At 42.2% G+C, this 12,630-nt stretch overlaps 3 protein-coding genes and 1 long non-coding RNA gene across 4 annotated transcripts in view; 2 read left to right on the top strand and 2 right to left on the bottom strand.

The window, feature by feature from the left end:
- Positions 1–302: 302 nt before the first annotated feature.
- Positions 303–3,027, top strand: LOC127008373 (probable 28S ribosomal protein S16, mitochondrial). Its single transcript, XM_050880374.1, has 3 exons — positions 303–508; positions 1,804–1,963; positions 2,306–3,027. Exons 1-3 carry the CDS (start codon positions 398–400, stop codon positions 2,404–2,406), a joined length of 372 nt encoding a protein of 123 aa, XP_050736331.1. The 5' UTR covers positions 303–397; the 3' UTR covers positions 2,407–3,027.
- Positions 3,020–9,759, bottom strand: LOC127008372 (geranylgeranyl transferase type-2 subunit beta-like). The gene is made up of 7 exons (XM_050880373.1): positions 9,646–9,759; positions 7,681–7,788; positions 6,904–7,104; positions 6,176–6,334; positions 5,202–5,346; positions 4,336–4,535; positions 3,020–3,958 (listed from the first exon to the last, which is right to left on the bottom strand). The coding sequence occupies exons 1-7, from the start codon at positions 9,646–9,648 to the stop codon at positions 3,773–3,775; spliced, it is 1,002 nt and encodes a 333-aa protein (XP_050736330.1). The 5' UTR covers positions 9,649–9,759; the 3' UTR covers positions 3,020–3,772.
- Positions 7,809–9,636, bottom strand: LOC127008374 (uncharacterized). Its single transcript, XR_007761052.1, has 4 exons — positions 9,375–9,636; positions 9,153–9,226; positions 8,931–9,078; positions 7,809–8,486 (listed from the first exon to the last, which is right to left on the bottom strand). It is a non-coding gene; the product is annotated as an uncharacterized LOC127008374 (long non-coding RNA).
- Positions 9,760–11,767: 2,008 nt separating the features above from the next.
- LOC127008363 (SH2 domain-containing protein 4B-like) overlaps positions 11,768–12,630 on the top strand; it is a 53,542-nt gene continuing 52,679 nt past the window's right edge. Inside the window, exon 1 of the mRNA XM_050880356.1 lies at positions 11,768–11,972. The gene's annotated coding sequence lies outside the window, so the exon portion shown is untranslated. The remainder of the gene's footprint in view (positions 11,973–12,630) is intronic.

The raw sequence follows: 12,630 nt of genomic DNA, 5'->3' as shown, positions 1-12,630 counted from the left end.
TTAATCGTTATCCGTAAGTTGTTCTGTGTAAGTTGTTCTATGTAAGTCCACATTATTTTCAGCATTCTGTCCTGTTAGTATTCCAATATTTGACATTCGTGCAGATGAAACTCTTCTAAAAACAAAGATAGGCAGGTGATATAATTTTCCATGAATACATGTACCTTTCTAGATGAGCTGTTGTAGGCGTCTATCTGCGTTGCTGTTTTCAGAATGGTATAGTTGACAAAGCTTGTGCTGGTTCTCGTATAAATATTACTTAAATATCCCTTGATCCTGAACATGATCTTGATGTCATAGGTGACTTGTTTGATCAGCTGCTTTTACGGCATATTGTAAACACCCCGGTGCAGGGAGGATACTTTCTTATTTAATTTAATAGGATTTTGGCTGCAAGATGTTCCCTGCCTCCGGGGGTTTTAAGGCGGCGCCCAGGGCTACCAAGATCATTAGGTTTGCCTTGCACGGCTGCACCAACAGGCCCTTCTATCACATCGTTGTAATGACGGTAAGCCAACCAGCAACACCATTATAGTGTATCCTAGGTATGATAGGGGTTGGCAGAGTATGATAGAAATAATAACACAGGAATTAGGAACAGAAGTGTGGAATAGGATGCTAGAGGGGACTGTAGAAAAGGTGATAGAATGCTTGCTAGGTGAGTACTCTACAGGGATGTAGGACAATTGACCAGTTTTTCATTTGACCAGAGTCACTTGACCAGGTGTGGAGTGTCATTTGACCAGGTGTGGAGTGTCACTTGACCAGGTGTGGAGTGTCACTTGACCAGGTGTGGAGCGTCACTTGACCAGGTATGGAGGGTCAATTGACCAGGTATAAATTAAGAATTTCTTTTACTCAAATGTTATTTATATATGGTTCCCAACTGTATACTGTTAGTCTGAAATGTGACAAAAAATGGTGACAAAAACGAAGTCCCAACGGGACAATCCTGCTTCATATCTTACAGTATCATTTTAGTTTTTTTTAATATCATGAGCATAACATAAACCTCTTTTCCTTCCTATTTCAGTTTTGAGCCTGTCTGTCTGTCTGTGAGGTTTAAACTGTTGCTGACCTTGTTTAATCTCCCTGACCAGACTATTGCACTCATCCTCCAAGCTACTGACCTGACTAGTGACCTCACCAGAGATTAACGCCCCTCCCTGCTCTGGGTCCTGACCTACTTCTGATCCCACTCCCTTAATCCTTTGCAGTGCTTTCTCAACCCCTGATAGTCCGCCTTCCTGAAGTCAGGTATTAATGTGTTGTTACTGCTGACTCTATCCTCCCATTTAATATTAAATCTAATTTTCTTATGATCACTGTTACCTAATGAATCCCTAACCTCTATGTTGCTTAATATGTCCTCTCTATTAATTAACAATATTTCCAAAATATTTTCTTACCTCATTGGTGATCTAATTAACTGCTTAAGAAAACTATCCTGTATCATATCTAACAAATCCTGCACCTGGTCTCCTGATAAAGTATCCGATATGTTCCTATAATCACACCACACACTCCTCAAATAACTCCACTGCCTGCACTCTAGACCTCTGACTTTCATTCCAGGCCCACATTTCACTTGCATACAAACGTTCAACAATCATGGAAACGCTTTCAAAATCCAATTCAAGGACTATTTATTGTTGAAAATGGGGGATAATATTCACGTAAGCTTAGCCTCCTTTGGCGGCGGCCGCGGTGATGGTGCTGCCACCGCAGCCGCAAAATAGCTCGCAGAGGGTTTAGGGTGGGGGAGCATATTTAAACTACTCCAACCTTTCTACCGATTTACAGAAGAAAAGTCCTCGTCAGGGCCATGTTATAGAGCAGGTGGGCTCCTACGACCTGATGCCGAATGTCCACGGCGAGAAGCTGGTGGCCCTCAACACTGAACGTATCACCCACTGGATCGGCGAGGGGGCGCAGATCACTGACGGTGTTGCTCAGCTGCTGGGTGAGTGCTGCTGTCCTGCCGCTCATCCTCAGTGATCCTTACCTTGATCTGGATACTTCACTTTTGGTTTCTTTTTCTATATTCTTCTGTCATAGCAGTGTCTGTCGGGCCTTTTTGTTCTTTTTTTTTTTTTTTTTTTTAACCCTGAGCTGCCTCCCTTGTTAAAAAAAGAATCCTGATTCGGTGATAATATGTCAGAAATCTCAAGTATCTCAAATATATAATGCTCAAGAGATCCAAGTTTGACTAATATTTCATAAGCTAGCGGTAAAATATTTTAAATTTCTTTTGCAGGAACCAGAAGCTTTTGACTTTGTGATGTTGACCAGTTTTACCCTATAGGTATGTCTGGGCTGCTCCCCATCCACCCTTCCTTCTACATGAGGGCCTGGCGCAACAGACGCAAGGCCAGCGCTGAGGAGCAGGCTCAAGAAGGTTCATAAAGCCAGGGTGCAGTGCAAAGCCGAGGGGGCTGTTTTTGTACAGAAAACTAAGAAATCTTGTAAAAACATGCAATATGTAGATTGTACAGATGTATATGTGTAGTGACATTATGGAGTAAAGTTGAGGGCATGCGCTTCAACTGCACAGGACTTTGGTGCTCATCTCTGTCACTTTGTCCTGTTAGAGTGTGGCTGGTAATAACCCACAACCTCAGGACACAGGGCCAGTGTGACATTTGGGTTACGACAGTTTAACCTCCCTGGGCACCCATTTATCGGCCAGCCCAAAAGGGAAAATGAATAATTGGGTGGGCTGTGCAGTGACTGCCCAGGCTAGGGTGAAGTTTTTACTTTTGTCAGTGACCTGCAGTCCTCTTATTCTTTTCCCTTCTCCTAGGAATGGAGTTCATCTCACAGCTAAGAATGAAAAATTTTGTAAAAAGGTTCTTAATCATAATTACAACAAATCTTTTAAGTCTGAGCTTTTTAACATGAAGCAATGTGTTACTTGCTTTGTGTGTTAGATCTGGAAAAAGTCTTCTAAGTCTGATGATAAAAAAAGATGCTCTAACTGTTATACATGGAAGACATTTGTATTAAATAAAAGAAAATATTGTGAAATGTTTTTTTTCATTAATCAAGAAAACAGTGCTTTGCACCAATTTACACAATAAATATTTGTGTTCACAAATAACAATTCATAGAAAAAAAATAATTTCCTACTTCCTCTGACCACAATAATGTTTTTATATTGGCTTGGTGGAGAATTTATAATTCTTGATTGATTGTGTTACATGTGGTAAGCTCATATTCATCAACAGATTATTTTATTTCAGTATAAATTTACTGAGGCACACTTCCAAATTATATTGACAACATTTAATAAGTTAAAATCTATCAACTGTATATTCCACATTCTGTCATCACAATCATGGCTAAGGAAAGATAACTCACCACTCAGCAGCGCCACACGGCCACGTCATCCAGAACTTTGCTTGCTACACCTACATGGACTTGCGTAGACTTGGTGGTCTTTGCCAGAGTAAAGTTCCAAGGCTCTACCATCTGAACAAAACAATAGGCAAGCTCTAGGCTGGAATGTTTCCATACCCATTTTCCACCTGGACAGATCAGTGAAATATTCAGTGCTGCCATACAGCGTGCATTAATTCATGAAGACAACGCCACACAATTTTAATTACACCAAAAAAATAATACGCATCAATTGCTCTGACATAAAAAAAATAAACCTTGGGAATCAGTCGCCCATCCCGAGACCGCACGGGAAAACTTCAAACCCCACCGATCACAGAGCTGCATCGTAAGCCTCAACCCAACCAAGGAGTGACCTGACCCTGACCCCCCCTCACGCCGCAACGATCTGAACAGTGATGCCGAGGCGGTTCATGATGTACTGGGGCATGCAGAACACAGGGTTGACCTCCTTCAGCCCCGTCTCCCCCAGCAGTGACAGGCCGGCAAGCCCGAAGAGTGTGTGGTAGAGGTCCACCATGTCCCCGGGCCGGTCCGTGAAGCCCCCAGTCTCAGGGTCCTGGCGATGGTAAGGTAATGTTAGGTTTGTATGTGGGTGTGTTTGGTAATACTGTTTTATCTATATGAGATGCAAAGCCTATCCAACACCATAAGAGAAAAAAGGGACATTAATCAAAGAACAAGAACAACAACAGGATGTAAAAGAAGAACAAGAGGACAAAGAACATGAACAAGAAGAAAAAAAAAAAAAAGTGGAACAGGAAGAAAAAAAAAAAAAAGAATGCTGAACAAGAAGAAGGAGAAGAAGAACAACAAGAACAAGAAGAAGACCTGCCAGAGATAGCCCTAGTTGTGACCAGGGCTTTGGCATTATAAAGTGTCGAGATGTTAAAAAAAAAAAAAAAAAAAAAAAAAGTCCGCCCACATTCAGAGTACCTGCGTGGCCATGATGAAGAGCCGCATCTTGGTGTCGTTGATCCAGTGCAGGCGTCCCAGCATGGTGAGGGAGGCCAGCACCCACCAGGAGTAGCACACGTCCGGCAGCTTTTCAGGTCGCCCATTGAGTCCGCCGGAGGGAAGTTGGCGCTCACACAGCCACCAGCCCAGCAAGTCGCCGTTCACTTGGTGCAGCTGACCTGGAAGTTACTGAGCTGTTGTATGGTGTGATGGAGGAGAGGAAAAGACCTGGGAGTGGTGATTCAGGATGGTTTGTCACTTGAGAAGCCCTGGATCCACAAGAACATTAAGAAAGAGAAGAGTTACTGAAGAAAAAGAAAAAAAAGTGGATCAAGAATAAGATGAAGAAGAAGAATGAGAATGTAACTAAAAACAAAATAAAAATTCCCTTCCCGTTGCTCATCAAATTCCCTTCCCATGCTCATCAAATTCCCTTCCCATGCTCACCAAATTCTCTTCCTGTTGCATACTAAATTCCCTTCCCATGCTCACCAAATTCCCTCCCCGTTGCTCATCAAATTCCCTTCCCGTTGCTCACCAAATTCCCTTCCCATGCTCATCAAATTCCTTTCCCTTATTTGCCTCACACTAACTTGGTCCAGAAGCCCCGCCCCCTACATGGTAACACTAACTCCTAACACCAAGCTCATTTCATCTAACCAATCAGCTCCTGAGGTTATGGAAGAGGGGGCAGAACTTTTGAAATGACTTAGTGTATGATAAATTTTTTTCTTTTTTTTAACAGCAACAAAAAAGCCCACCAGATGATGCTAGAGCGAGAAAAAAGAGTGAGAGGCCAAAGGAGAGGTCAATTCTGTGTGTAAGTTATCGGTAAAAACACCCACCAGTGATGGAGAGAAGGCCTAGACAGCAGTAGATCTGTCCGGCATGACTCTCAGATCCCGGGCGCGTGCCGAAGCCTCCGTCCACGTTTTGGCAGTGCATCACGAACTCCACCGCCTTGTCCAGGTTGAGAGCGTCCAGCCGTTTCTGTGAGGCATAAGGAGGTCAACGAGGAGGGTACGAGAATAAGCGCCGGTGCCATAATCCAGAACAGGGTTAATTTATAAACACTGACACTAAACTATATTAACCCCTTGACTGCAGATTTCCCACAAGAAGATATCACCAAGCTTCAGGAGTGGAGCAAAAAGTGGCTGCTACAATTCAATTAAGTAAAATGTAAAGTCATGCACCTTGGGAGGGGATATCCAGCATACCAATACCACATGGGAAACACTCCACTATCCACCACAGAGCTAGAGGAAGACCTGGGAGTATATGTTAGCAGGCTACCAGTGAAGGCGAAATCCATGCCAATCGCAGCGGAAGGGTTAACCATGATTGCCAGGTTTTCTACTGAGCGCCGAACGTTAGAGAAACTAGGCAAATACATTTCAAACTACGTGTGGTCAATACTACTAGGCAATCCAGAGACACAAAGAAGCTCAGTGTGGGAGATAATAAACTTTGTCATATTCTAAAACATGGAATCATTTGCTTTAATAGGAGTGGCACTAGTAGATGGGCTTTCTTGTTTTCTTTTTGTTTTTGCCCTTGAGCTGTTTTCTCTACTGTAAAAAAAAAAAAAAAGGACTAGGTCTGAGCTGGTAACACTCTAAAACAACAAGAACAACATGCAAAAGAAGAGCAAAATTAACAAAAAGAACAAGAGGACAAAGAACATGAACAAGAAGAAGAAGAATGACGAGAAGAGGTAGACGAAAAAGGAAAAAAAAAGTGGAACAAGAATAAAAACAACAAGAAGAAGACGAGGTTAAGGCTAAGTGTATGTAGCAGCAGCGGCGGCAGCACCCACCAGCAGCGACAGGCAGGCCACAGCGCAGAAGGAGAAGCGGGTGTCCACCTCCCCCCACTTGTCCCCTGAGAAGGACCCATCGCTGTTCTGGAGGCCACTGACGTACCTCACCACGCCCTCCACGCTGATCTCCTCTGTCGCCTCCAGCATCACCAGGATCTGTTAATACAAATTTTTTGCAATGTTTAAATTATCATAACTTCATTGGTTTTAAGGTGGACACTTCAAATATGATAATGTAGGGTTATTTTGAAGGACTCCCAGGCCTATTTCACTACGTTTTTGTACAAACCACATTTCTCGCTTATAAGGAAGGGGCAAAAGTGTTATATACCACAAAATTTTTTTTTTTGATGAGATGGCGCTGCTTTAGCCGTTTTTAGCCTCAAATATATGTGTGAAAAGTTTGAAAATTCCCCAAATTCCTGGAAACTTTCTACTTTTCTGTAAGCTTTCCTACCCTTTGCAACCCCCTATAGTGAAACCAAATTGTCGAGTCCGTTTTGGCGTTGGCTCCCACGGGTCCATTTCTCCCCTCTGCTCTGCCACACAGTCCCAACACCTGTTTTTTCCTCTCATATGTTACCTATAGCTTACATATGAGAGGAAGAGATAGGTGTTGGGACTGTGTGGCAGAGCAGAGGGGAGGAAAGGACCCGCAGGAGCCTAGGCGAGACCGGCCTCGACATACATAGTTGCAAGACTATAGCCACAGCCCGGCACAGTACCTGCACAGCACTGAGGGTGAAGAGCATGTGAGGGTCATGTCCCAGGCTCGCCGAGAAGCCCCCGGACTCCACATCCTGGCACTGGTGGATGAACTGGATCACCTCGCTGCGGCTCATCTTGTCCAGCTGCCCCAATATGTCCATAGCGGTGAGGCCCCAGTACATCCCGGACATGCGGAAGTGCTCGGTCATGGTGTACTCCTACAAAGGGGGGAGGGAAAGAAGGGATGAACAGCTGCATAATTATTGAGAGTAATACAGAACTAAAGAGTAATAATGGTGGGTGACGAATTAGGTCCTTTGCTCAGGTCAGGTCAGGTTAGGTCAGCTTGTGTTGGTTTAGTTCAGGTTAGGTTAGGTCAAGTTAGGCTAGGTTAGGTTAGATTAGGTCAGGTTATGTTATGTTAGGTAAGGTTAGGTCAGCTTATGTTGGTTTAGTTCAGGTTAGGTTAGATTAGTTCAGGTTATGTCAGGTAAGGTTAGGTTAGGTCAGCTTATGTTAGTTTAGTTCAGGTCAGGGTAGGTCATGTTAGGCTAGGTTAGGTTAGACAAGGTCAGCTTGTGTCAGGTTATATTAAGTCATGTTAAGTTAGGTTATATTAGGTAAGGTTAGGTCAGAAAAAAGAGAAAATAAAAGCGAAGACAATGAAAAAGAAAAGGAGAAAGAAGACAAGAGAATACAGAAGATTATAGAGGTGGTAATAAACATCTTAAAGTACAAAACAAACAGATCAAGAAGTAAAAATGATGAATAAAACTAATACAGCCACGACCTACATAGTCCTCCTTCTTCTTGGTGTAGCTGAGGATGTAGTCGGCATGTTTTTGCAGCAGGAGGCTCTTGGGGTGCTCGTCGGTGATCTCCACGTCCTTTGGGTGAGTCCCCTGCAAGAATGATAATGATGACAGTAACAACAGACACCTCCTGAAATTGACCTCTCTTTCTTAGCCTTTTGTTCTGGTTGGAAGAATGATAATGGTAACAATAGACACCTCCTGAAATTGACCTCTCTTTCTTAGCCTCCCATCGCTAACCTAGCGTACCATCGGAAATAGTATTAGGTAAAGGTGCGTGTTCCAAAAAAAAAAAATAATAAATAATCACGCGTGGTGGACCTGGTCTCACCTAGCGTATCATTGCTAACCGGATCGTTGGCAACGCTGCTCATATTGCAATGGTGTCGCCATGTAAACACATCGTCTGTATGTATAATATGCCCTTAAGTACAATATGGAGGCGCAATATCGTATTTTCGAGGTGCGGAGTGATTTTCAATAATTACCTTGAGTGGTTTCCGTACGTTGTAAAAAAAACCCTGGGATGTATGAAATTTCCCTACATCTAAGTAGTTGTAAGGAATTTCCCTACATCTAGGGTATTTTTCAACCCCTCATTACTCAAAAACTATGCATTTGTGACGCATTTCATGTTTACCACCACATTCCCCGAAGTCTCAATGGCCCCCTAGCCAATTTTGGTTGCGAGGGGTGAGTATGGGCAAACACTAGAATAATACCGCCTCTTGTTCTGGTTGGAAGAATGATAATGATGACGGTAACAATAGACACCTCCTGAAATTGACCTCTCTTTCTAAGCCTCTTGTTCTGGTTGGGAGAGTGATAAGGACAGTAACAATAGACACCTCCTGAAATTGACCTCTCTTTCTAAGCCTCTTGTTCTGGTTGGGAGAGTGATAAGGACAGTAACAATAGACACCTCCTGAAATTGACCTCTCTTTCTAAGCCTCTTGTTCTGGTTGGGAGAATGATAAGGACAGTAGCAATAGACACCTCCTGAAATTGACCTCTCTTTCTAAGCCTCTTGTTCTGGTTGGGAGAATGATAAGTACAGTAACAATAGACACCTCATGAAATTGACCTCTCTTTCTAAGCCTCTTGTTCTGGTTGGGAGAATGATAAGGACAGTAGCAATAGACACCTCCTGAAATTGACCTCTCTTTCTAAGCCTCTTGTTCTGGTTGGGAGAATGATAAGGACAGTAGCAATAGACACCTCCTGAAATTGACCTCTCTTTCTAAGCCTCTTGTTCTGGTTGGGAGAATGATAAGGACAGTAACAATAGACACCTCCTGAAATTGACCTCTCTTTCTAAGCCTCTTGTTCTGGTTGGGAGAATGATAAGGACAGTAACAATAGACACCTCCTGAAATTGACCTCTCTTTCTAAGCCTCTTGTTCTGGTTGGGAGGATGATAAGGACAGTAACAATAGACACCTCCTGAAATTGACCTCTCTTTCTAAGCCTCTTGTTCTGGTTGGGAGAATGATAAGGACAGTAACAATAGACACCTCCTGAAATTGACCTCTCTTTCTAAGCCTCTTGTTCTGGTTGGGAGAATGATAAGGACAGTAGCAATAGACACCTCCTGAAATTGACCTCTCTTTCTAAGCCTCTTGTTCTGGTTGGGAGAATGATAAGTACAGTAACAATAGACACCTCCTGAAATTGACCTCTCTTTTATAGTCTCTTGTTCTGGTTGGGTCAGGTAAGGTTTCTTTGCTCATTTCAATCCCTCTTCCATCTTCCTTTGTCTATTTCTATTTCCTTTTCTCCTCCCTAGCTATGACTCACCCATACTTGAGGAGTCGCTGCTAACACATGTGCACACTAACACACTCTACTAAGGACTTCATTATTCTCCTTCTGGCCTCTAGCACACTAAGATGGACCTCCTAGCCCCGACACAACAGCAAATTAGTAAGAAACCACAAGATTCCTCACCATTTTCGAGCTCCGTTTGTTGTTGTTGACTGATCTTAACCTTGATCTTGATGTCACAGGGGACTTACGACTTCTCCCATGTCAGAGGTCTTTGTAACGGAAGCTCCTGTGAAAAGACAAAATATACAGTAGCCATACAGAACATACAGTATCTTACGTATATGGGACAAAATACTATTCCCTACACTTGTATTTTTTATCTTGATCTGGGTTGGGGAGGTGATAATTATGTGTAGGATTTATAATGGCTAACCTTCTCCTTTGTTGTTTTACTTGCAACAATAAACTATCAATCAATCAATCATAAAAAGTGCTATAAATAAGATTATCAATGTACCTTTTTCGTTTCATGGTGCTACCTCCACATGTATTACTAGATGTATAATCCTGAATCAATAAATATCAATCAATTAATCTATAAATAAGATATAGTTATAACTTCTACCTCGAAACACTCATTTTTTTTAAGACTGACCTCCTAACAAAACAAGCCTAGCAAATTCGTGGGATAATGTATGATTGCTCGTTTTTTTATATTTTATTTTCCTTTCTCTCTTGGTTGTTGATTATGGAATGAGGGAAGGAATTTAAAGAGGGGAGAGAGGGGAGGAAAGGGAAGAAGAGGAGGGAAGGGAAGAAGAGGAGGGAAGGGAAGAAGAGGAGGGAAGGGAAGAAGAGGAAGGATCAAGGGAAGAAGAGGAGGGAAGGGAAGAAGAGGAGGGAAGGGAAGAAGAGGAGGGAAGGGAAGAAGAGGAGGGATCAAGGGAAGAAGAGGAGGGAAGGGAAGAAGAGGAGGGAAGGGGGAGGGAGGAAAGAGGGAAAGGGAAGGAAAATGGAAAAAGAGCACAACCAGTAAATGAAAATGGTAATATATTCTCTCTCTCTCTCTCTCTCTCTCTCTCTCTCTCTCTCTCTCTCTCTCTCTCTCTCTCCACTCATCCATTTAATATCACCACCATCATCTACCACCATCACCAGACACCTTGACACATTGAAATCACTTAATGAGCTTGTATTATAATATTTAAACCGCGTATTAATTGTTCTGATGTAATGGAGACAGCAGAAGCAGTTATCATGTTAGTCCTTCCTTTCAACCTTCATTTATCTCGATTCCCGCCTTTGTAGCTTAACTTAAACACTGAAATCACTGGTAAATGACTTTGTATTGTAATATTTGAACCGTGGGTTATATTGTTCTGTAATCAAGGGTAAGCAGGAGGAGTTTTACATTAGCCTATTATTTCAACCTTCAATTATCTCGATTCCCGCCTCTATAGCTTGATTTAAACACTGAAATCACTGGTAAATGACTTTGTATTGTAATATTTGAACCGTGGGTTATATTGTTCTGTAATCAAGGGTAAGCAGGAGGAGTTTTACATTAGCCTATTATTTCAACCTTCAATTGTCTCGATTCCCGCCTTTGTAGCTTAACTTAAACACTGAAATCACTGGTAAATGACTTTGTATTGTAATATTTGAAATGTGGGTTATATTGTTCTGTAATCAAGGGTGAGCAGAAGGAGTTTTACATTAGCCTATTACTTCAACCTTCAATTATCTCGATTCCCGCCTCTATAGCTTAACTTAAACACTGAAATCACTGGTAAATGACTTTGTATTGTAATATTTGAACTGTGGGTTATATTGTTCTGTATTCAAGGGTAAGCAGGAGGAGTTTTACATTAGCCTATTATTTCAACCTTCAATTATCTCGATTTCCGCTCTTATTACTTAACTTAAACCATCCCCAAGCACTCTGAATACTACTGGAAGTTTATTATATGCATTACTACGATGGCAGTCCACGGTAAGAGCCTAGAGAGGGATAAATGCTGGATAATAATGTCAAGAAAAGATTCAAATGGCAACACTGCCCATCGTTCTCACTCAAGCTGCCAAATGGCCCCCCTCAGCCACTTATATTAACCGATTTCCGACTAAAAACCTGCCTCCTGCACCCCAATAACGAGATTCATTTATAGTTATCATTATATTCTTTAATTCCTGATGTCGTTTGGCAATAGTTAAGTGTCAGAAAACGGTAAATATGATGATTGAAGTACAACAATTAACGTCTTTGCGGAGTTCTCAAAATCTCAACCGCGCGGCGAGCAAACCTTCAGTGTTCATCCAGACGTCGAGGGGGAGTGTTGTGCCGGTCCGTTAGTGTTCCTAGCTCCTTGCATCAAAAACACGTGTAACACAAGAATTAATGGAGTGTTGAGTGTTGCGTGAGTGTCTATAGGAGTCTTCCAGCGAGTGTTGTGTTGGTGTTACCCTGCGACGCCCGTTAGAAGAAGGTGACGAAGAAAAACAAATAGGTTAGTGTTTGAGTTTGTGTTGCGGAACTTTTTTTTTTATAGTGGGGGAGGTTTTGTGTTGTCAGGCTTGATGGTTTGTGTTGCGGGGACGTGTGATAATAGTGTTGACTTGTGTGTTGGAAAGAAAGACATGTATATATTAGTTTTGTGTTGCTAAAACGTATAATAATTGTTTGTGTTGATAAGGAAGTTTTGTGTTGTCTGGCTTGATGGTTTGTGTTGCAGGGGCGTGTGATAACAGTGTTGACTCGTGTGTTGCAGAGAAAGACATATATTAGTTTTGTGTTGCTGTGGACCATTTTGTGTTGCTAGAACGTATGATAATTGTTTGTGTTGATAAGGAAGAAGTTTTGTGTTGTCGGGCTTGATGATTTGTGTTGCAGGGACAGTGATAATAGTGTTGACTCGTGTGTTGCAAAGAAAGACGTGTATTTGAGTTACTGTGGACTATTGTTTTGTGTTGCTAGTGTTGACGTATACGAATTGTGTTGATGAGGAAGAGGAATTGTGTTGTCTGGCTGGATGTTTTGTGTTGTGGGGAAGTATGATAATAGTGTTGACTCGAGTGTTGCAAAGAAAGACCTGTATTAATTTTGTGTTGCAGTGGACCATTGTTTTGTGTTGCTAGTGTTGACGTATAGTTGTGCTGATGAGGAAA

This window comes from Eriocheir sinensis, chromosome 37, assembly GCF_024679095.1.
Source record: "Eriocheir sinensis breed Jianghai 21 chromosome 37, ASM2467909v1, whole genome shotgun sequence".
NCBI classification, from domain to species: Eukaryota; Metazoa; Arthropoda; class Malacostraca; order Decapoda; family Varunidae; genus Eriocheir; species Eriocheir sinensis.
The sequence above is the reverse complement of the archived record's forward strand: the minus strand, read 5'-3'. Positions and strand labels throughout refer to the sequence as shown.

Excerpts from the sequence above, each read along its gene's own strand:
- LOC127008373 (XM_050880374.1), top strand. The coding sequence starts at position 398 with ATGTTCCCTGCCTCCGGGGGTTTTAAGGCGGCGCCCAGGGCTACCAAG. Across the intron at positions 509-1,803 it reads ATCACATCGTTGTAATGACG|AAGAAAAGTCCTCGTCAGGG; the intron begins GTAAGCCAACCA and ends ACCGATTTACAG. Across the intron at positions 1,964-2,305 it reads CGGTGTTGCTCAGCTGCTGG|GTATGTCTGGGCTGCTCCCC; the intron begins GTGAGTGCTGCT and ends TTTACCCTATAG.
- LOC127008372 (XM_050880373.1), bottom strand. Across the intron at positions 4,536-5,201 it reads AGGCCTTCTCTCCATCACTG|GTCAGCTGCACCAAGTGAAC; the intron begins GTGGGTGTTTTT and ends AGTAACTTCCAG. Across the intron at positions 3,959-4,335 it reads TCTTCATCATGGCCACGCAG|GACCCTGAGACTGGGGGCTT; the intron begins GTACTCTGAATG and ends TACCATCGCCAG.